The sequence below is a fragment of the Lactuca saligna genome, chromosome 2 (genome assembly GCF_052625555.1).
Source record: "Lactuca saligna cultivar CGN05327 chromosome 2, ASM5262555v1, whole genome shotgun sequence".
In the NCBI taxonomy this organism is placed as follows: Eukaryota; Viridiplantae; Streptophyta; class Magnoliopsida; order Asterales; family Asteraceae; genus Lactuca; species Lactuca saligna.
In genome coordinates, this window is record NC_136418.1 from 131,311,780 (window position 1) to 131,336,732 (window position 24,953).

General features: G+C 35.6%; 1 protein-coding gene and 1 long non-coding RNA gene across 7 annotated transcripts; one reads left to right on the forward strand and one right to left on the reverse strand.

Moving 5' to 3' along the window:
• The first annotated feature begins 9,595 nt into the window (after positions 1 to 9,595).
• LOC145029095 (uncharacterized) lies at positions 9,596 to 11,345 on the forward strand. 2 transcript variants are annotated; one of them, XR_013676372.1, is made up of 4 exons: positions 9,596 to 9,822; positions 10,175 to 10,235; positions 10,358 to 10,439; positions 10,983 to 11,345. It is a non-coding gene; the product is annotated as an uncharacterized LOC145029095 (long non-coding RNA). The 2 variants fall into 2 exon arrangements; XR_013676371.1 differs by having other exon boundaries at positions 10,358 to 11,345.
• Positions 11,346 to 12,830: 1,485 nt separating this feature from the next.
• On the reverse strand, positions 12,831 to 15,344 carry LOC145029097 (uncharacterized). 5 transcript variants are annotated; one of them, XM_078977716.1, is made up of 8 exons: positions 15,174 to 15,344; positions 14,355 to 14,443; positions 14,086 to 14,180; positions 13,818 to 13,969; positions 13,619 to 13,723; positions 13,474 to 13,535; positions 13,237 to 13,331; positions 12,831 to 13,147 (listed from the first exon to the last, which is right to left on the reverse strand). In XM_078977716.1, exons 2-8 carry the CDS (start codon positions 14,417 to 14,419, stop codon positions 13,080 to 13,082), a joined length of 642 nt encoding a protein of 213 aa, XP_078833842.1. In that variant the 5' UTR covers positions 14,420 to 14,443; positions 15,174 to 15,344; the 3' UTR covers positions 12,831 to 13,079. The 5 variants fall into 5 exon arrangements, with proteins under 5 accessions (XP_078833842.1, XP_078833841.1, XP_078833843.1 ...); XM_078977715.1 differs by having other exon boundaries at positions 14,355 to 14,429; positions 15,174 to 15,343; XM_078977717.1 differs by having other exon boundaries at positions 12,831 to 13,126; positions 14,355 to 14,429; positions 15,174 to 15,342.
• Positions 15,345 to 24,953: the final 9,609 nt, after the last annotated feature.

Consider the following 24,953-nt stretch of genomic DNA (forward strand, 5'->3'; position numbering starts at 1 on the left):
ATACATTCACACACATAACAACAAAATATACACATAACACGTATCTCGTATAAAATACTTCATAATTATACGTTAGAAGAAAGTAACAACGCATTCACACGTATAAACGACAATAAACTTAATACACTCAAATCATACTTGTATTATGATTGCGTTTATGAAAGGTAGTATACACTCACTTGATCAGAAGATGATCGGACAGCACTACGGCTTGCAGAAGTCGTAATCCTCAGCAGATCTGGAAGATCTCTACAAAAATCGAACTTCTCGCGGGCAGAGCTTCGGCTCGGAAACCGCACTTCTCGGGATCTTCAGGATCTCGGGACTCGCTTCGGGACTCGGGAATATTACCGGGGTTCGGGATGGCTTCGGGGGTAAAAACGCAGAGCTTTGGCACAAAAACGAGAGGAAAATAGCAATGGAACCCGGAACCCTCGCATCCTATTTATAGGAGGCTGGAAGCCTCTTGTACGCGGGGCGTACGTGCCTCAGAAACGTAAGCGCATGCGTCATCTGAAGTGTCGACACTCTTCGGAGTACGCGGGGCGTACTCACTTACGCGGCGCGTAAGTCGGATCAGACCTGTGACTCGCCTTCGGATAATGCTTCCGAATTTTGATTTAAAAATAAATACAAATTAATTAATACACTTCAGAAATTCATATCTTCTTCATACGAATTCCGTTTTTGACGTTCTTTATATCCACGGAAAGGTGAGACTACGCTCTACGACTTTCGTTTAGACTCCGTCGGCTGATTTTGAATTTATTTTTATTATTTATTTTTAATAGGCTGGGACAGAAAACTTTGTTATAAATTCATAACTTCTTCGTTTGACGTCCGTTGTCGCCTAACTTTTTATCGCTTTGATACTAACAACGAGATCTTCGATTCTCGTTTAGATCACTAAGGCTAAATATTGCTTTAACGTAAATTTCACTTTTTACGTTATTCAGCGTTGCCGGTTCTGTCGCGAAACTTCGACAGGTCATAACTTCCTCGTTATAACTCGGATTTCGGCATTCTTTATATCTCCGGAAACCTTGTTTCAACTACTACAACATTATCTAAAGATATCAAGTTTATTTTACACTTAAATTTTGACGCTTATTTTTATTCTTAATTAATCAAACCACATAATTAAGCAATTAAGCACAAAACACATAATACTCAAATAATACACTTATATTATTTCAAAACGGGTTACAAAGGTTAACCTAGACCATTACATTGCTAAACATGGCAAGCCCAGAAACACAGGCATTACAATTCTCTCCACCTTAGAATGATTCCGTCCCCGGAATCACACATCAACAAACAAATGCGGATAGCGACTCCTCATGTCACTCTCCGTCTCCCAGGTGAGATTCGACCCATTCGTGTGTTTCCATCGGACAAGCACTAACTCGACCATCTTGCGTCGCTACTTCTTAGTCTTTCGGTCAACAATTGCCTCTGGTTCCTCAATCAACCTTTTGTTCTCATCAATTCTCAATTCGGAAATTGGAATTATATCGGGAACTTCTCCCGTGAACTTCCTCAAATAACACACATGGAAAGTGTTGTGAATTCCATTCAGTTCTTCGGGTAATTCGAGCTTGTAAGCTTGGTTCCCAATCCTCTGAAGAACTTTAAACGGTCCAATAAACCTTGGACTTAATTTTCCCCTTTTACCAAATCTTATAAGTCCCTTCCACGGCGAGACTTTAAGCAAAACCGAATCCCCAACTTCAAAAGTCATCGGTCTTCGCTTTTTGTCAGCATAACTCTTTTGACGATCTTGAGCCGCTAACATTCTTTCCCTAATTATTTTCAACTTTTCAGCAGTTTGATGAACCATCTCCGGTCCCATAAACTGCTTTTCCCCAGCCTCAAGCCAACAAGACGGCGTACGACACTTTTGTCCATACAAAGCTTAGTAAGGTGTCATCTTAATGCTCGAGTGAAAACTATTATTATAGGAAAATTCTACCAAAGGTAAATGTTCATCCCAATTACCTAGGAATTCCAAGGTACATGCTCTCAGCATATCTTCAAGTGTTTGTATCATTCTTTCACTCTGACCATCAGTCTGCGGATGGTAAGCTGTACTTAAACATAACTTTGTACCCATTTCCTCTTGTAGACATTTCCAAAACCTTGAGGTGAAACGACTATCACGATCCGACACAATTGTTAGCGGAACACCGTGAAGTCACACAATTTCCTGCACATAAGAATTCACAAGCTTTTCCATAGACCATTTCTCCCTGGCTGCTATGAAATGCGCAGTCTTAGTGAATCGATCAACGACCACCCAAATCATGTCGTGACCATTCTTTGTTCTGGGTAGTTTAGTGACAAAATCCATAGCAATGTCTTCCCACTTACCCATAGACACAGGTAAAGGTTCTAAACTCCCATACGGTTTCTGATGTTGTGTCTTGACTCTCGCACAAGTCACACACTCGGCCACATACTTTGCAACATCAAGCTTCATCGTCGGCCACCAGTAGTAGGGTTTCAGGTCCCTATACATTTTAGTGATATCGGGATGAATCGAATACATGGTCTTGTGAGCTTTTTCCATCAGAAGATCTCTAATTCCTCCTGACTTTGGTACCCAAATACGATCTTGGAATACCTTCAGTCCATGACCGTTTGTACCAAACACCAACGTTTTACCCAAACGTTCCTCCTTTCGGTCATTTTTCTCAAAAGCTTCCTCTTGAGCTTTCTTTATACTTTCCACAATGGTCGAGACAACTTCAATTCTCAACGCTCTTGGCTTTTTCCTTTCAAGATTGACTTTCCGACTGAGAGCATCAGCAACAACATTAGCCTTACCGGGGTGGTAAAGTATCTCGCAGTCGTAGTCCTTGAGTAATTCCAGCCAGCGTCGTTGCCTCATATTCAATTCCTTCTGGTTAAAGAGATATTGGAGACTCTTATGATCAGTGAAAAGTTTGCACTTTGTGCCATAGAGGTAATGCCTCCATATTTTCAGAGCGAAAACTACCGCTGCCAACTCCAAATCATGAGTCGGGTAATTCTTTTCATGCTCCTTCAACTGTCGAGACGCATATGCTATCACCTTTTCTCTTTGGGTTAAAACACAACCCAATCCAACCCTAGACGCATCGCTATAAACAGCGAAGTCTTCAACTCCATCGGGTAGAGAAAGTATCGGTGCCTCGCATAGTTTCTTCTTTAGCTTCTCGAATGCTTCTTTATGCTTCTCACTCCAAGCATAAGCAGCTCCTTTGTGGGTCAAAGCTGTCAATGGAGTAGCAATCGAAGAAAAGCCTTGGATAAACCTTCGGTAATATCCGGCTAATCCTAAAAAACTTCGGATCTCCGTGGGACTTTTCGGTTGTTCCCACTTCATTACAGCTTCAATCTTTGCTGGATCAACCATTATCCCTTCTTGGTTGACCACGTGACCCAAGAATTGGACTTCTCGAATCCAAAAACCACATTTGGAGAACTTTGCATAAAGCTTCTCATTCTTCAAGACTTCTAACACTTCTCGCAAGTGTCTGCCATGCTCCTCCTGGCTTTTTGAGTAAATCAGAATGTCGTCGATGAACACTATCACAGATTTATCAAGGAACGGATTACAAACCCTATTCATTAAATCTATGAATGCTACCGGAGCATTGGTTAGTCCAAACGACATAACCAAGAACTCGTAGTGTCCATATCTAGTTCTGAACGCAGTCTTCTCTATATCCTGATCTCTTACTTTCAGCTGATGATATCCTGACCTAAGATCGATCTTCGAGAAATAGCTCGAACCTTGCAATTGATCAAATAGGTCATCAATCCTTGGCAACGGATATCTATTCTTTATTGTTGTCTTGTTCAGCTCTCTGTAATCAATGCACATTCTCATACTTCCATCTTTCTTCTTCACGAATAACACCGGAGCTCCCCAGGGCGATGAACTAGGTCTAATGAAACCTTTGTCCAACAACTCTTGAAGTTGCATCATCAGCTCCTTCATCTCCGTTGGTGCTAATCGATAAGGTGCTTTTGCTATTGGCGTGGTTCCTGGTAACAAGTCAATACGGAATTCCACTTGTCGATTAGGTGGTAATCCAGGAAGATCTTCGGGAAATACTTCCGGATAATCACACACCACAAGAATACTCTGCATCACCTTCTTCTCCTTCTTAGCATCAATTACGAATGCTAAATATGATGTACATCCCTTGGTCAAACACTTTCTGGCTTTCATTAGGGAAATGATTCCAGAATTCACTCGGCGTTTGTCCCCATACACCATAAACGATTCCTTCCCAGGCAGGTTTACTTTAACAATCTTCTTCTTGCATAAAATTTCGGCATCATTGGCGCTGAGCCAATCCATTCCCAACACGATGTCGAAACCGTTAAGTTCCATAGGCAATAATTCCTCGCAGAACTTATTCCCATTCAAGTCGATTAAGATGTTTTTCATATGATGGCTAACAGGTACAAACTTGCCACTAGCAACTTCGACTAATAAATCATTATCTAGTCTATCAACAGGCAAAGCTAGTTTTCTACCAAATTCATGCGATATAAAGGAGTAGTTGGCTCCAGAATCAAATAAAATTTGGGCAGGCAGATTGTTAATGAGAAAGGTACCTGAAGCGACATCAGCTTCATCCTTAGCAGCTTCCAGTGTCATCTGGAATGCTCTCGCCTTCGGCTTTGGTGGAATGTTGGGCTTAGCTGCCTCCTTCTTCTTCGGACAGTCTTTCAAAATATGCCCCTCTTCATTACAACCAAAACACATCCTTTTGTTGTTCGGACATTCATTGGCAAAATGTCCAACCTTTCCACACTTGTAGCAAGTTACATCCTCGCTACATTTCCCAAAGTTCTTTTTCTTACACTTTTCACACCACTTTGCTTCTCCTCCTTTTCCCCCACCAAACCTTTTCGAATCAGATTTCGAAAATTTACTTTTCTTACCGGAACCAGATGTTCCCTCAAACTTCCTCTTCTCACCAACCTCAACCTTGTTGGTGGTTCTCCCCTTGATCATGTTCTCAACAGACTTGGCAGCCCAGATAGCTGCCTCTAAAGTATGTGCCTGACGTACTGGCACCTCATACTCCCATGGGAGTCCCTTCGCATACCGGTCCACCTTCGTCAGCTCGTCTGGAACGATACGCAAGGCAAACTCCATCTTATCGGTGAAGTTATTGGTGTATTCATCAACTGACATACTGCCCTTAGTCAATGTCAGGAACTTGTTCTCCAACTCCAACAGATTTTGAGCTGAGCAGAACTTGCGCTTAAACTGCACCAAGAACTCTGCCCATGACAATTGCAGTGGCTCATTAGGGCTCAAAGTCTTCCCTAGAGTGTTCCACCAACGAACGGCTCCACCTCGGAATTGACGCACGTCATAGATGGTTTGCAACTTACCTCTGCAGCCACACGTCATGAAGGCTAGCTCCATTTCGGAGATCCAATCCATAACCTCAATCGGATCCTCCTTTCCATTGAAGGTCGATGGTTTGCAAGTCAAAAATTCCTTGTACTTGCATCCCATTCCATCATTCCTTCCATCGCGGTTATCTTGCCTAACTATCGGTGGGTTGGCTTGACCAACTGATCCACTGAAGTTTCCACCTTCCGAGTGCCCTTCATTTAATTCAGGCTCTTCCACACGAATTGACAGTTCTTCACGATTCTGTTGAAGCAACCGTCTAGTTTCATCCATTTGATGATCCAACATCGTCTGAATCATCAATTGTACACCAGCCATGGTTATTGGCTCAGGTGCTGCTGCTACAACAGGTCTTTGTTCAATCACTGGTGGTTGATTCCTATTTTCATCAGCATTTCCAACTCCACTTCTTGTTCTCACCATTTTTGATCTACACACCGAATAAGGTGAAATTAGATCCTTATTCACGATAGATATTCAAATCATCCTTATCACTCCGAAACGTTTACATGCTAGTTCTAATACCGTAGACGTACACTTAGAATCCTACACATATAAAGTTTCTAGATCCGGTCGACAACAGACCATAGATCCGAACAAATAATATCATATATGACAACATATAACATTTAGCACATAAAGCATTTTAGGCAACTTTCCTAAAATAAACTAGTGCTCGTGTCTAAAACATAACAGACATACATCTCAAAATTCCACTTAGCATTCTAAGTTTAAGTCTAGAAATCCTACAAATTCCTAGTTCGCTTAAACTAATGCTCTGATACCAACTGTGATATCCCCAAAATCTCGGCCAGAAAAGACCGATTTTCATTTATGCTTTTAAATATTTTCAGAGTAAATCCTTTTGATTTGAAAGAGTTGCGGAATTTGTTCCCAAAAACAAAACATGATAAACCAATGTTTACCGAAGCATTTCATAAAAGAAATGTATTTTCATTATAATCAAAACTCGGGGTGTCATGTTCCGATACAGACCAATAAGCATAAACGAATACATTACAAGTCATATAACAAATATAAACATATGCAAACTTGTAAACAAAACAACTTGATGGTTCATCCATCTTACGCCCTTGCGCCACTTCCTGTAATACAAATAAAACTGAGTGGGTCAGGCTTGGGAGCCTGGTGAGCATATAGGGTTTTCAACCCACAATAAATAATTAAATTAATTATTATCAACCAACAATAACCCAGTTACCCATTCCCGTTATTCTCACTTTACGTCCCTAAAATAACTAACACAAGGGACCTAATCTAAGAATATTTTCATCGGGGTGACAACACATGCTGCGGGGGTTCCTCAGCAATATAAGTCAAATAAGGCAACCATGAGGGGGATGGAATACAACGAATGAACACCCAAGTTCATTAACACCTACAGGTTATGAGCCTGCTAGCGTTCCACTGGACTATCTAGAAAAGTCTGTGGTCGTCATCTAAATTCCGCTAGATGACTGGATCAAACAACAACGAGGCCTCTCATCTGTTTATTACACACCAACTATCTACCCATGTTCTACCCAACATATTAGTAGATAAAAACATACATTTTATACATATTTTCAGAACCTGTATAGCATGCTTGATCAATACATTTTCCATATAACAGATGAGGCACACACACATAACACGTATTCCATATAGAAATAATCAGATATGTAAGACAGAAGAAAGTGAATATACATTCACACACATAACAACAAAATATACACATAACACGTATCTCGTATAAAATACTTCATAATTATACGTTAGAAGAAAGTAACAACGCATTCACACGTATAAACGACAATAAACTTAATACACTCAAATCATACTTGTATTATTATTGCGTTTATGAAAGGTAGTATACACTCACTTGATCAGAAGATGATCGGACAGCACTACGGCTTGCAGAAGTTGTAATCCTCAGCAGATCTGGAAGATCTCTACGAAAATCAAACTTCTCGCGGGCAGAGCTTCGGTTCGGAAACCGCACTTCTCGGGATCTTCAGGATCTCGGGACTCGCTTCGGGACTCGGGAATATTACCGGGGCTTCAGGGGTAAAAATGCAGAGCTTCGGTACAAAAACGAGAGGAAAATAGCAATGGAACCCGGAACCCTCGCATCCTATTTATAGGAGGCTGGAAGCCTCTCGTACGCGGGGCGTACGTGCCTCAGAAACGTAAGTGCATGCGTCATCCGAAGTGTCGACACTCTTCGGAGTACGCGGGGCGTACTCACTTACGCGGCGCGTAAGTCGGATCAGACCTATGACTCGCCTTCGGATAATGCTTCCGAATTTTGATTTAAAAATAAATACAAATTAATTAATACACTTCGGAAATTCATATCTTCTTCATACGAACTCCGTTTTCGACGTTCTTTATATCCACGGAAAGGTGAGACTACTCTCTACGACTTTCGTTTAGACTCCGTCGGCTGATTTTGAATTTATTTTTATTATTTATTTTTAATAGGCCGGGACAGAAAATTTCGTTATAAATTCATAACTTCTTCGTTTGACGTCCGTTGTCGCCTAACTTTTTATCGCTTTGATACTAACAACGAGATCTTTGATTCTCGTTTAGATCACTAAGGCTAAATATCGCTTTAACGTAAATTTCACTTTTTACGTTATTCAGCGTTGCCGGTTCTGTCGCGAAACTTCGACAGGTCATAACTTCCTCGTTATAACTCGGATTTCGGCATTCTTTATATCTCCGGAAACCTTGTTTCAACTACTACAACATTATCTAAAGATATCAAGTTTATTTTACACTTAAATTTTGACGCTTATTTTTATGCTTAATTAATCAAACCACATAATTAAGCAATTAAGCACAAAACACATAATACTCAAATAATACACTTATATTATTTCAAAACGGGTTACAAAGTTTAACCTAGACCATTACATTGCTAAACATGGCAAGCCCAGAAACACAGGCGTTACAAAACCCTAGCCGATTTTCTATATATTCCCTCCTATTTCCTCTCATCCTCTTACTACAAGTGTTTGTGAACCATTAGAAGTGCAACATTTGAGACACTAAGCTTTCAAGAGTTAAGATCAATCAAGGAATTCTTGTTATTGCTACATAACAAGTAATGTAATCTTCTTAACCTTTTTTATATATGAGTTTCAAATTATATATACTAGATCTAGGGTTATTGTTTGGAATTTCTTTTGCATGTTCAATTAGCGAAAAACTTAGATCCAAAGTAATTAGGATTGCATGAACACATGTTGTGCTCAAAACCTATCAGTGGTATCAGAGCCTAGGATGTTTCTCTCTCTCTCTCTCTCTCTCTCTCTATATATATATATATATATATATATATATATATATATATATATATATATATATATATATTAGTTTATAACCTGTGGGAACCACGGTTATAAAATTAATCAAACTTTTATAGTAAAAACTCAAAATTATTAATAAGTTATTTTAAATAAATTATTAATTTAAGAGATATTTTTTATTACTTATGTGAAATTATAATCATTAATTCAAATAAATATATAAAATTAATTTTTAATATATATTAGATATTTTTTATTTGTGAATTAATGACAACAATAATTTCAAATTTCAAATTTAAAATAGAATCACATTAATGAGGAGGTTTAATAAATTTAAAATGAAAAACTAATAAATTGACAAGTGACAACACATTAATTAAAATATCTAATATGTTGACACATGATAAAAGAACTACTATTTTATTAATATATATATATCTTATCTTACTACTTTATAATACATATATAATATCGGTCCACATAATTTTAAGATTTCCATCTTAAAAACAAGGAGCTTAATTATGAACCATTTGATTTAATTCAAATGGTTTAGATTGAAAAATGACAATCCATATGAACAACATTCCTCCAATCAATTTCAAGTATTAAAAATGAACAACTCTCTAAAGACAATATATGACTCTTTATGCTTAGGGGTATTTGGTTTAGCTTTTAAACCCCAAAAGTTTTTTTTGATAAAGTTAAAAAAATCAGAATTTCTTAACTTTTCCAAAAAGTTAGCTTTTCCTGTAAAAACTTCAAAATGACTTTTAAAACCAATTTACCAAATATCTTTTATTTTCTTTTCCAAAAACAACTTTTGATTTTAAAAACACAATGTATACACATATGTAGATCGGCATCAATTCCCCTCTCAGCAATGCACACCCCTTCGTTTCCTTCAAGGAAATTAAATGCTTCCAGTTCACAACTAGGAAAACTCCAGATGATATGCTCCTTCTCCTTCAAACTCTAGAAGCCCACCATAACCAGTGTCGTTGTTGCCTGCCACCACCATTGTGACCTCCATAAACTTGTCAGACTCAACCATATCATACATCAGTTAGTGCCCTAACTCTGGTAACTTCTCCTCCATGAAGCATCTTTATTTAAGCAGCTCTGTATAATGCCCTAAACTAACCCGCCACCACTACCAGTACTCATCACAACCAACAAAATCCTTTACAATTGTCGTCACCATCTTCATTCACTATTATTATGTCATAAATTCTATTTTCCCCCACATCCTATGCAACCCATATTCACCCCATGTCTTCGTTCTCCCTAATTTTGTTTTATCCTTCTTCCCCCTCTTTCTGGTGTTCGATTAAGGAAACATACAAACCACTGTTGGGTTATTTGTTTTTGATTTTGTAGTTGAACAAATAAGCTATGATGATGGATCTTAACTATGTTTCATTTTGTATTGCAGTTCAATAATATAGAAATAAGGTCGTCAAGAGAAACTATTTTCTTTTAAAGATCAATGCTTGGTATGCTTTGACTTTCATCTTTTAAGAAAATCCTATTGATTATTGATTTCAGTTTTGGTTCTTCCAAAGTTTAAAAATTGATTATGTTACTATAATCCTGATATCTTTGATTTTTTATGTAGATGGCACAAACCTCCACCCAGCTGTCCGACCCGATCACCTCTATTACCTAATTTACGCTACCCTTCACGTATCCTATTGAATGTCTCATATGACTCCTGAAATCTACTATTTTTCATAGATAGTCATTGAATCTGTTTATAAATATTTATTATTCTTTTGAGTTTCCAATAGTCTTCTGAATCTATTTTGTGTTATTGAATATTTCGATCTTGAATTTGCTATTTCCATGACTTTTTGAAATTGTTGATATTATTGTTCTACTATAAGCATAAGATGTTTTCTTTTGAAAGGGTATTGGTTTAAAAGTTTCATCTTTCTCAAATATCTAACATGATTTTGAATAGTAAACTAGATGTAGAGTCTTCGCCGACAACTTATAATGTTTTTAGCAAATTTTTATGCTAATTCCATTCCTTGTTCCTGAAGTAGTCCGATTTTCAAAAAACTTGGATTGCCTTCTATATCTGTTTTATTGACTTTTTTTGGTTTCAATGCGGGTTTTGATGTTTATAATATAGACATTTTCTAAGTGTTATTTTATTCTTATAGTATTTTATGAAAATTTGTAATAGGTGAAGTAGCTAAGTACTTTGGTTGTTTTGTTTTTGTATTTGCTTGTGACAGGTTGGTTTAGAAGAGAAAATATACGTAAAAGATATTTAAGCTTTTTGCCAGTTCGGTAAAAGAATGAAAAAGCTGAAGGTTTGAAGGGAAAAGAGTTTTGACTTGAGTTTTGTCTATTTTTTTTCAGTGATCTGAGTACATACACACATAAAGTTTCATGAAGTACGTGTGAAATTAGCAATGTACTCATGGAATCTGTGGAAAAAACAATTTACTTTTTGTAAGGTGTAAAAGATATTTGTTTTCATTCATTTGTTTTGTATATAAGTGGTTGTGTGTTTAGTCTTTTGTTGCACTTCAATGGAATATGTATAAAAATAACAATGCACTCTCATGATAAGTGTGGAATTAGCAGTGTACTTTCGATAAGTGGTAAAAAGGTGTTTGCTTTTATTTTCTAAATATGATTATAAATGGATTTGTTGAAAATCGTTTAAAGGTTAAAACAGATATGTTGAAAACTTGACAGAGATAAAACTTTAGAGTTGTTACAGGTATCAAATCTTCAACCACCAAAATCCAAATAATAACAAAGAGCTATTGAAAAACACAACAAAGTTTTGTGTTATCTTCCAGTAAGATTCACTAATTCCAAAGGATTCATCATCATTCTTTCAATTGCCAAGTTCAGACCATCATCCTTTAAACAACCATGGGCATGGTGATACATCTGACTTCATTAATCCAGCAATGCACTAAAGATACCCCATAGGCCGTCACTTTTTAATCGCACTCATTTACCATTGTTTTTTTATGAGTCTCCAGTCATGATCGAAATATTCCTGTACGTTTTAGTTTTATAATCTTATATATATATATATATATATATATATATATATATATATATATATATATATATATATATATATATATATATATATATATATATAAAGAATTTATGGAAATTAATATCAACATTGTTACAAACCCTCAATGAGTAAGGGCGTGTTCGGTACGGAACGTTTGGGAGCGTTTTAGAGCTTCTAGCGTTTGACAAAACTCTCAATTTTCTGGCACTACAAGCTTCTAGCGTTTATTTTAAATAAAATGTTTCAAATCTAAATGCTACTTCACGTAACGTATAACAAAACGTTACCAGTTGTAACTGCTATTCGCTATCAGCTACTTTTGCTAAACACGCCTAAATGAATATTATTTTGTACACTCTAGATATTAGAATGTCCCAAAGCAACATTTGAAGAAGTATTTTTTTATACAGCTACTTCAGCTTGAAGAACGAACTTTAGAATGTGTACTCTATGTGATAATATCTTGAAATGTTGATTGAAATCATATTCTACTAAAACCTTATACAATGACCGGAAATATGGTGAGAGAAATATTCATATCTTATGATATTCAAAGTATCGAAATGATGATGGAACTAAGAATGGTATTTCGATATACTTTGAATACCATAAAACAGTTGAGAAGACGTGCATATTGAAGGAGAAATTATAGGATGATCATTAGATTATAACAGTTATAATATAATGAATATGTGTTACGACATCCTAATTTCATTATTAAAATGTTTACTTTAAAAAGTCTACACTTGTTTCTTTGAAAAGTGGGTTTATATGACGTCTTAATGATGGAACACGTTATTAACATCTAACCTATATCGAGCTAATTGCAATAGATGGAAACATAATTGTGTTTGTTAGCTTATAGCATCATCCTACTTACACTAGTTTCTGGTGCAACGTTGCACCTCTGATGACAATGCTACAAATTTTGAAACTACAACAAAGAAATTGTAATAACTAATAAACAAATGAATTAAAGTAGTATGCTATTTCTTGCATTTATCCATCCCAAGGCGGTGTAGTTGGGCAGCATTAGATATCCCAGGAAATTAAGAGTGAGTGATGGCAATCATATTCATGTCCATGGTTTAACATTTTAAAAAGCAAAAGACAACAAGGAGTGTGACGAGGTCTCAAAATAGTTTTAACAAAGTACCATGAAGACTTTAAACAAAAATCTAGTCTTAATAGGATAGAACAAGAAGATGATATCAGACTTTTAATTTATCATTTTAAATATTCAGCTGCCACCCTTCCACGACTCAACAGTCTCAACTCCCTTTTTTCCTCAAACCTTGACGTCTTCAAAACTGCGTTTGCGTTTTCTGGATCCAACTGCAAACGAAAAATACTGCACTTAAAAAAGAAAGCAATCGAAGAAATTAAATGCAATGTGTCCAGATATATATATATATATATATATATATATATATATATATATATACCAGATGCTTCTTCTTCAGCAGTTTCTTCTTTTTGGACAAAACAGTCAGCCAAAAGCATATTTTTGTTGAAGTAATTATAAACGTATCTGAACAGCCTATTAAAAACAAAACCACATGACAACTAATTACATAATCTATAGATAGGGATATTCTTACAGTAATAAATGACCACTAACTTGATTAACATTCGTTAAAATCAATTATGATGCAATTATCATCAAGATTTAGATTACTCACTTCCTTAATACATCTTGTTTTGCACCGGAGATAGTGCCATGATCTGGATCAACATTCAACACCTGTTGACATTTATTATGTAGAAAACATAAGAACCTTGAAGCTCCAACTCCACTAAGAAAAAAACAATGTGTGTATATATCACCTGAGAAGTGTCCTCTTGATGTGTTATCAGCCATGGCCTTTCATGACAAGGAAAGGTAAATACATGGTCTTGATTAACATTCACGGATTGTTGATTTGTGGTTGTCTAGACATTTATTATTAGAAAACATAAGAACATTGAAGCACCAACTCCACTATAAGAAAAACCAATGTGTGTATGTTTGTATAAGTTATATCACCTGAGAAGTGTCTTCATTGTGTCTCATCAGCCTTGGCCTTTCTTTGACTCCCTTGTGCTTTAGGATTTCTTGACAGAAAAAGATCCATAAACCCACACCAGCACCTTGTTTCATGCACGGCTCATGATAGTCCATGTATGATCCTTTGAGCTCTATTACAAAAGAATCACGATTAATCAAACATCCCAAATCACTTCACCATGTCAAATAGAAACAAGATTATTAACAGGAAATTAAACGAATTAAATGCAATACATGTTACATATACCTCCTACTTGTTCGATTTTTGCTTCTTTGAAAAAGTTATCAGCAGGTAATCTAAACCCATTTGTCCTATAGGAATCCACGAGGTACCTTGTCAACCTGAAGAATAAAACAAAGCAAAATCATAAACCTCACACATATGACATAACAAGTAAGTAACTGATCATATATATATATATATATATATATATATATATATATATATATATATATATATATATAGATATATATATATATATATATGGTTACAAAAATAATATTTAAGTGACTCACAGCACCATATCGTCTTTCGTAATTTCGTTGGTGTCCATTATTTCCCAGAAATTGCTGGCGTCCATTGTATATATCCTAGAAAGTAGAAACTGGAAATAATTAATAAATTAATAATAACCAGAATAAATGTCGCTTGCGCAACATCATGTTTAACTGGGAATGGGATGACTTATATATACAATCAAGTTCAGATACAGAAACACGTTAATAAGCTGATTTCTTTTATGGGAGTCAAACAAACAGTCAAGAAACCTCCTTACACAGCTATAATCATAACAAATACAAAATGAATAGCAGATATGTAATGTTGAGCTCGCGCGGTTTGTTTTCACTATTTTTAGGTTGTATGGTCATGCACTCCTTTAGTCCATATAACCACATCACGGGATAATTATCTGGTGGTAGGTAACGTTTCAACACTGAACATGAATTCATATTCTCCCTAATAATGTCAAGGGTTATAATATACACTAGCCATTAATTAACTCCTAAATCGGGTCAGGAAGGAACAAAGCATACAACATATGTTGAATTCCATTTAAAAAAAATAAAAAATAAAAAATATTTCATTCAAACTAATTAATATGCAGCTAAATAGGAGTATATAATTAACGCACTGAGGGGACAGCGTTTCCTACTTATCAGTAACATTAATCCTCACGGGGATACCGCCACACGCGGCCCAAAAAACGGTCGATCGGATATTCCACCCAAACACGTCCATAGTCCATACATCGGGGATTCATCCCCATTACACAACCATCCCTTAATTAAACGGAACAACAATTTAAACGCAGCAGCAAGTAAAATGATTCTTACCAAAATTTCACGAGATTACTGCAAAACGATCGCTAGCTAGCACCTCAGTGTGTTCAAAAACTGCAAGAGATCACTGCAAAACGATCACCCAACACCTCCGAGTACCTCCGTTTTTTCGGAATAGAGGGTTATATGCCTATTTGTAAACCTAGCTTGATTTAATTTTACTTTATTTTTCTTATTAAAAATTTCCCTACCATTTCTAGGGCAGCACATTAATTTTTTGCTATTTAGTGATTAATTTTTTTTTTTTTTAGGGAATATGACCTAAAATGTAACAATTTTTTTTTTCTTCTTAAATACGAGAATCTTCTAACTTAGTTTGAGTTTTACGATACCTTTGGTCTTTTCTCAATTTTTTCAAAACAAGCAAATCAAATTTAATCTACATGCCTTTGCTTTTTCTTTTCATTTTTCTAAATTAATGATGTTTTTATATCTTTTTTATTTTTTTAAATTGAAACTAAAAATTAAGAAGAACCCCCTGAAAGAACCTCATTGTGGGTTTTCTAGATTGGGAAACAACAAGAACACACACGACAATGTACGTGTGTTTGTATCGATCAAAATTAGAAGAAAACATAGTGAGGATCACAGAGGGATGATGCAAGAAGTATGGACAAAGATCGATACAATGGTAGAATATAAAGACCATAACAATACAAGCAAATTGCTTCTCATTTCATATGTTTCGTGGAAAACCATCGTCATCCCTCTTATTGTTCATCAAAATCCTTTCAATCTATTCCGATCGACATTTTTGGACACTTACAAATCGTCAGACTCCCTGATTCCCATTGTCGGATGCTTTTCTATCGAAGATTTCGCCATTTATTTCACCAGAATAGGTTGACGTCGGCGATTATGTTTGATATGCTTAGAGCCTCAACATCACATGTAACACCCGATTCAAGGTATTTTCATTTTTGACCCTTGATATGTACATACATTGCAGATTTGGTCCCTAGGAGGAAGTTTTGCCATTTCCGAAAAACTTGTAGTATGCGGGGCGTAAGCGTGCAGGGTATAAACCCTAAAAATTTAGGGTTAGGACCCTATTTAAACAACATTATTGTAAGTCTCATTTTACAACAAAAAAATTTCAATCTATTTAAGTGAATCTTCCCAGTTATAAATTTGTTATGGAGAAAATTGTTTATTCTAAATATATTTATAAAAATCAGAGTGATATTAAGGTGCAAAATCTTCATTGTTGTTAATGAATGTGTACAGTCACGCATTCGCCTTCCCATGATGATCGATAATACTTGAAACAATAAACAGCTGGGTAAGCACAAAGCTTAGTGACTTTCCTCCAAATTACCCCATACGATAAACATACAAGCATGCATAGCGGCTGCTCTTCAGGCCTTTAGCTTGTATGGACCGCATCACAGGCCTTCAGTCTATCCGTGCCGGTATACCAGGGTTTGTTAGCCTACCGCCTCAATCCAACTGTTCCTCCCGAGCCTCCATGCCTTCGGCTTACAGCCGGCCCGCACTGGGTATCTTAGCCTACAACACAAAGCAGGACCTCATCAACCCACCACTACCATATGTCGACATATAAACAATCAAGGATCAAGTATGCACATGATACAAGCAAACATCAATCATAAAACTCATCACCGCCTGCTAGTCCTCTCACAACATACAGTCTCGCTACCAGCTAACCTATATGAAATTTGTAAATGATGATATATGGTCCATTAGCATGGCCTAGACAGCTCTGGCACGCCAGCCTCGCCTGGCACTCCCTCGCCAGCCTTGATGGGGACTCCCTTGCTAGGGACTCTGCTGCTGGCTCGACTAGGGACTCCCTTACCAGCCTTGCCTGACGCCTCTGGACGTACTTTCCCAACTCCTTACTAGCTGAGCTTGAATCGGGCTGGCCCAAGGCATGGCCTAATTGTCCTCTATATAGTGAACAATATCTCCTCCATTGAGGGGGATCCTTCCTCGGTGGCTCAGCCGTTGCCTTAGATATCAGCCGGGTGGCTCAGCCGTCAACCACCATACACCCCCAGCACCAAGATGGTTCTCTCTAGCTAAAGTGAACCATATCAGATCTACTAAATGATCTAACTTGATCATCGGAGCCCGCTCTCGGGGCACAGTCCCTAGGGCGGCTCAAATGGCCTTGTTTGTTGTGACCTCGCAGATCTGTCTCCGACGTAGAAGCACTTTCTCATAGCAGGTGGTCGGAGCCGTTGTCACATCAATAACCATAAGTAACCAGAGGTGAGATAGCCACCTAAACAGATGATCTTACTATAGATCCACAACCAAACAATGAACATGTAACAAAGCCTAGATCAAGAGTTCTTAGGCTATCCTACATGACCACATGCAATCCCTAGGGCACTCCACTAGATGATAACCAGCAACCACATATAACATACAGTTCTACATATCACTACAACAAAGCAACATATTCGATACCAGGATACATATCTAAAGGATCACCACATCATAACAATATACTCGATACCACGATACAAATCTAACAGATCACTACAACATAATAGCATACTCGATACCAGGATACAAATCTAACAGATCACTACAGCATAGCAGCATACTAAATATCAAGGTTGTAAAAATCGTTAGCTAGTCGGTGGACTGGGGTTAAGGGATTAATCGGCTAGGCGGAGATTAATCGGAGGATTAATCGGGGACTATTAATTGCTAATTTGTTAGATTTTAAAAAAATTAAATAAGACGAATATCATATAAAAATTCATAAATACCATTAATATCATAACAAAATAGGTTAATATGATAAATACAACACTAATCATACCTCAAATAGTTCCAATGCAACCAACGCTTCTTCAGTGACTTCCTTATTCTCCAAGGTGCATCAAGAACACTCCAAAGCACTTAAAAACACCTTCTTTTTGCTCAAAATGCTGAAACTAGGGTTAGGGTTTCAAGAGAGGGTGTTAACGAGGTGAAGGCTGAGAATAGAGTGGGTTTGGGAGAGTTAAGGAGCTTAAATAGGGCTCAAGTCACAAAAATAGGGTTTGGGCACTGATTGGGTACGCCCAGCGTACTCCTATTACGCCCAGCATACTAGGGATGCCCTAGTACGCCTAGCGTACGCGATTAACTAGAAAATCGTCATAACTTCAAATGGTCGTAACTTTTTCGTTCCAACTCTGTTTTTAACGTTCTTGGGCTAAAAACCTCTCAAACAAGAATCCATATTTCATGCAAGAACCCGATCTATGACTGTAACGCTCATAAAAATCACAAAAAATTAAAATAAATAAATAAATAAAACCAACCCAAATTCACAAATTGTTTACAAACATAAATTTCAAAATATTTTCAACATCAAAGTCTCCCAATGTCATAAGTCAAAACATAAGGATGTGTACGGTTAGGCCTCCGCCTTCCCGCGGTCATCCAAAGTACCTGAAACATAACTCAAAACTATAAGTCAATGCGTAGAGAGTTCCCCTAAAGTAGCACCACACAACATCATGACAACATAATATCATTAGAAAAGATTTAGTGACATGAAGTTAAGGACATATTTAACATTAATCATTTAGGGGGTGTTTGGATAGGAAAAAAAATAAGTTGCTTATTGCTTATTGTTTAACCCCATCGCAATAAGCAAATTTAAGTGTTTGGATAGGAGTATTTAAAAATCAGCTTATTGCGGTAGGAATAAGCAAAATAAGTTGATTTTAATAAGCAATGGGGAGAATGTTTTTTGCTTATTGTTTATTGTTTATTGTTTATTGGTCATTTTACTCATATAAGCTGTTTTGTTTGCCAAAGACTTAAAATGATTATTACTTATTCCCATCGCAATAAGCTAATCCAAACATATTTAAAAAAAAAATACTTATTTCCACCGCAATAAACAAATAAACAATAAACCAATAAACTAAAAACTATTTATCCAAACACTCCTTTAGTACACCTTTAGACATGAGGCATGGGTGCTAATCAAAACATACGCTTATTCAATCACCGCCGATAGAAATTTTTGGGAAAAAAAAAGCAGTGATTTCAATCAGCTATCTTTTTTGCAAGATTCCCGAAACCTTTTTTTTTGGTCTATTAAAAACCCAAAAAACTTCAGTAAAACTCTTCAGTTTGTAGTTGTATATTTTATGTATAAGTTTAATTAATTACTTCTTTAAACATCCACATAACTTTGATTTTTATAATTTTCCATATCATTTTCCAAGTAAATAACATTTCCAAACAATTATTCAATAACCGGCGCAAAACAATACTTCTTTAGAAACTTTAATTTAAATTTATTTTGATATGATAACTTCAATGACTAAAATGTGTAGGTTCGTTACACAACTGGATATGTAAATGAAATAATTTTGTTTTCAGGAGAATTGGGTTACTTCAGTTAAGATTTTCGATTAGAAATTTTTGAAGGCTAAGATTTTATATTACTACTTTGCAATTTACTCTACGTAACCCTCACTTCTTTTTTACTTCCATTTTCATCGTCGATTCTCATCTCCATTGCCAAATCCCCACTTTTGATCAGAGGATTATATCACGTCTCTAAAAATGCAAAATCGTGCAACAATTCATCCAACGAACACACAAGAAAACAGTAGATGAAAATATAATCAAATAAGCACAAAATGTCCTTTTCAATTATTCACCTTCAATCAATTGATGCATTGCATTTTCTTTGGAACTTGACTAAAAAAACTAACTTTCGTCACCACTTTGCATAGGTGCATACCTATAGTTAAAAAAAAAAATGAGTGTTACTATATTTGCTTGATCGTTTTTTTATACTTGTGTAGGCAGGAACCAAGAAAGATAACTTGTCTGAATACTTACCAAAAGAGTAAGTTTATAATTTTAATGTTTCAGTAATTATAACTCGTGAACTACACGGTTGATAAAGTAAAACAATATAAACTTAAAAAAATAATCATTAATTATAGATTTACAAATACTTACGTATTTACAAGGTCAAAGGTTTTATCTATAACGTTATAATGACCAACTGAAATTAATATGAAAATGAGTTCGAAGATACAAGGAACATTGTTTACGTCTATATTACTGATAAAATAATAATGTTGTACAATGAAATATAAAATTGAATAGATTCAAAAAATAAAAACAATCAATCATGCAAATAAGTTTGATATATGAGAAATTATAAAGGTAATGTATGAAACATACATGAACAAAAGAAAATAAATTACAAATTAAAATTGTGAATAAACTATGTTGTACTACTAATAAATAAAAGTGTTTCTCAAGAATAAAATTATATTTTTTTTTTTTATAAATTTGTGAACACTTCTTTAAAAATAATATTGGAAGTTGAATATGTAACTCTATCATTTTTAAAACAGTTTGTCTAAGAAACAACCCAAACTTTGATAAACCTTGTCTTTGACTCTTATTAATTGTCGTGACAAAACATACAACTAATGAAAACTATATTCCTTGAAATTTGAAAGATCTTTTTTTTTTTTTTTCAGAAGGAGCTAAAGATATTCTTCGAATAAAAGTTTGATTTCTAATATTACCTCCTAATATGATAACTGTTTCAATAACATATTTTTCCAAAGATATCACATATAATCTAGTGTCATTACATAATCAAATTTTCTGATCAATGTTTCTCAATAGCATAACACTACAACAATCGGACCATGTGGAGACGACAATTTCAGACCCTATGGAGACGACAAGTCGTCGCATAGGGTATCGCGACGACAAGTCGTCGGGAAAAAGTCATCAGCATAGGTCTGTTAGGTCGTCGGCATAGATGTTGTCGGTATAGCTCGCTCTATTGCGACGACATGTCGTCGGCACAAATTTTGTCAACAACATTTTCGGGGGAAAAAAATAAAGTTTTATTAAAATCCTATGGCGACGACAAGTCGTCGGGATAGCTATGGAGACGACTAGTCATCTGCACAAGTTGAAGCTATTACGACGCCGTGTTGTCGCTATAGGGTTTTATCAGTTAACGGTTATGGACCTATAGCGATGACTAGACGGTGGAAAGGTGAGGCAGTCACTAGATCGGTGGAGCTTCACCACCGGTTCCTAAACACCAGAAAACCCCAAATTAGGGGTAAAAATCAATACCAAAACACAATAAAAAACAAATTAGGGGTAGAAACAACCTTGGATTGGCTTAATCACCGGATATTATCGTTGGGTAGCTGATTTCGTCGCTTGGGAGGAAAGAATGGAGAAAGAAGTCGCTGTGTGCAAATGAAAGAAAGTTGCGTATCTGTTTTAGGGTATACCTCTATGCCGACGACATGTCGTCGGTATAGGGTCGACATAAACGACGACGTCTCACTTATTCCTGAAATAAAAGTATATATATAAATTAAAAACCATGTGCCGACGACTTGTCGTCGACATAGGGTATCCCAAAACTACGTCGTTCACATTTTCTGGCACTTGAAATAAAAATAAATGGAAAATACTTTTTTTTTTACCTATATCGACGACACGTCGTCGGTATAGATTTTCAACTTACCACCAACATTTTCGTCGTTCCCGCCAGACCTATGGCAACGACTTGGCGTCGGCACAGATGTAGTGGTCAAAGGAAATTGGTCAAAAGTTTCAAAAGCTATGGCGACAACTAGTTGTCGGCATAGGGTATCTGAACCGACGACGTTTGTCTTCGGGATAGCCGTCGTCGCCTCAGTTTAATATTCTTGTAGTGTAACAAGCTAGAAGCCCAAATTTTAAAACTAACTTATGATTCGGCAAACATGAAACATTAAGATCATTTAGAACATCATATAAGTATAATTTTGCATCAGATTGATCATGAACAAAATCTGATGGGCAGAGACCATTTGAACTTACATATTATATTTGATCTCCTAGAAACAATGATAGCATACGATCGCTTATTTTTTCGACAACTTCATGCTTTGGCTTGAGTATTGTTCTTTCTTGAAAATAAAATATAACCTATATATGTGATGATATCTAATATGAAAATCACAATCTTTGTAGCGATTGGCTGGAGCACATTCATTGACCATATTGACTTGAACGTGGAACCCCTAGCCGATTTGGAAAGTCAGTTTCCAGACTAAGACTTCATGTAGTTTTTATTAGTTGTGTATTTTAAGTTTTATGTTTATGAAGTTTTTAATTGGTTTTATGTATTTCTTTTATTTCATTTGATGAAAAGTATAATTTTTATCTAAATCTAGTTAAAATAAAGTAATTTAAAAGATAAATAAAAATGTGGCAAAATGGCAAATCATAACCTTTAAATGGCAAAAAAATCATAAAAGTGTGCAAACAAAACTGATGTAAGGCTAAGATGGTAGAAAAAAATAATAAATAACAAGTGTGATACCCTCCGGCCTAAAAGTATATGAGAGTTGAGGATTGCATACTGAACCTCCCCATTATGCGAAGACTCATAAGTTCATGCCAACAAGTTTGTCTATTTGAATACATCTTGATTTTGGTCATACTTTATACAGTTTAAACATTCAACTATTTCATATATAAGGCCACATGTGTAGTTAAACAACTTCTTCTAAGGCTAAATTACCAAAATTAAATAAAATAAGACTTCCTCTGACCCAGGAAACAGTCCTAGTTTAACTTTTGAACATTACATACATTTTTTTTTTGCCAAATAATATAGTATGCCAAACATAGATTTTGAAAGAAAATGCAAAACATCAAAGTCAAAGAAATAAATGTGTCCTATGTTTATTGTCAAAAACCTTAATCACGCATGGAATTGTATACCGTTATAATACAATAATTTTACTATTTGAGGTTCCACTTGTTTAAGATTTAAAATTAGCTAACTGAAACCGCTAATAATCACACCGAACTAACCAACAAAACTGCTAACCAAAACCGCTAATAACCATTAACCAATGGTTAAGCATATGGTTTATCCAATTGGTTAGGTTACAGTTTAGTTTTAGGCACTATTATATATGAAATATATGCCAGAAGTTATTAGCTTTAAAATCATCTAAATTCATCTTTAATGCGGAAATTAAAGTCCCAAAAGTTATGTTCAAACAAGTTTAGGAGGTGCGAGGTTGTTTACGAGCATAACAACAATAGTCAAAGTACTAACTATTACATTCCCAAAAAGTCTTCTTAAATCCAAGCTCCTCTGCTCAATATCTCCAAAAAGTACTTAATCTGAATACATAACAAAATAATACTTTAGACTTGGAAAATTAAATGAGTACTCCCGAGAATAAGTTTTAAAGGGATTTGTAGAGGGCAATGCACCAACCCTAAAGTCAACTTCCTAAAATAATGTTAAAAGATTTACACTTTCATTTCAACAAGAATAGTGGGACTAGTAATATCGTTAGGATCAACAATCAAGACATCTTTAGTAAATTTGTCTTAATTTATTTGAAGATTAAATTTTGATTTTTTTTTTTTTTTTTTTTTTTTTTTTTTTTTTTTTTTTTTTTAACTTTTGTGAAAGGCTTATTATAATTATTTACACCTAATCAAGACCTGTTTCAAAACCCAGAACCATGTACAATCAACCTTTTTATATATCATATTAATTGAATTTTGGTAACGTTTAAGAGTTAAGTTTATAATTTATAGATTTTGTTGATCAAAATAGATGATTTTTTCTATTTTAATATCTGTGAACTTGTAAGCGTCAATCGAAATTACCTGAATCAGCATCGGCACGTACAAGCTCATGAATAACTCCCCGGAGGTTATGGATTATGGCATACCCCATTGCAGGCGCATGGTGCCCAGTCATCCATAGCCATTTAATGATTTCGCCACGCAAGCTGTTTTCATCCTGCTCACCCAACCCCACCTAAAAAGTGTGCAGCAGTCCAGTAGTCGTCCCGGTCCTTTAGCAGACTAAATATTAGATATGCGATCCTACATTAATTCATGTTATATATGTATATATAGTATTATCAGTAATATATTTGCTAAATTCAGTTTAGGAATTAACTATAAATGTTATTATAATTAATTATTACCCTTACTTAAGTACAACATCATATGCACCTCCAAAACGTCTATATGAATTGGGATGGTTAAACTCATCCACGATAAAAGCTTGAATATTGGCCCTGAGGTCCTGGGTTATGGAGTATGCTGTTGCGGATGCCTTGTGCCCATTTCTCCATAACCATGTAAGTATCTTCTCATGCATACTGCAAAAAAAATAAAATAAAATATTTACATATATGTACATTTATACATATATAGGATCTAAATCCTAATCATGTTTTAATTAACCAATTAGCTTGACTTACATCTTTTCATCTTTTGCATCATCGTTCTCGAACCTAGCCTTCATTAGATAATATCCCGCCTCCCACTCACAGCCCTTGTCGCTCAAATGACAAGAGACCATGGCTCCCAATCTGTATTCATATATAGGATCTATAAAAAAAAAAAAAACTACTTTTCCAAAACTAAAATTTAAGAATGACACTATGATTACCCATCATCATAAACAGAAAGACCATCTCTAGGAGGTTCTTCAGCAACCTCTCTCGCAATAATGTTATAGATTACATTTTTTAGGTTGCGGGTTATGGAATAGCCCATGGCACATGCGGGATGCCCTCTTTTCCATAACCAAGTTAGTATAAGTCCATGAATACTGCAAAGGAGAAAACAAAACTAACATTCATAAAAAAAAAAAAAAAGTTGGGAATGCAAACTGAGAAAAAGAAACCAAATATAATTAAACAAGAGAACTGAAAACTAATTCCTAATAATGGTTAAACCAACCTTTCTTCGGTTTGATCTTCTGGGAAG

Coding starts and splice junctions, on each gene's coding strand:
- LOC145029097 (XM_078977716.1), bottom strand. CDS start 14,419: ATGGACGCCAGCAATTTCTGGGAAATAATGGACACCAACGAAATTACG. Junction 14,181..14,354: donor ACGAAAGACGATATGGTGCT/GTGAGTCACTTA, acceptor TTTATTCTTCAG/GTTGACAAGGTACCTCGTGG. Junction 13,724..13,817: donor ACAATGAAGACACTTCTCAG/GTGATATAACTT, acceptor ATAAATGTCTAG/ACAACCACAAATCAACAATC.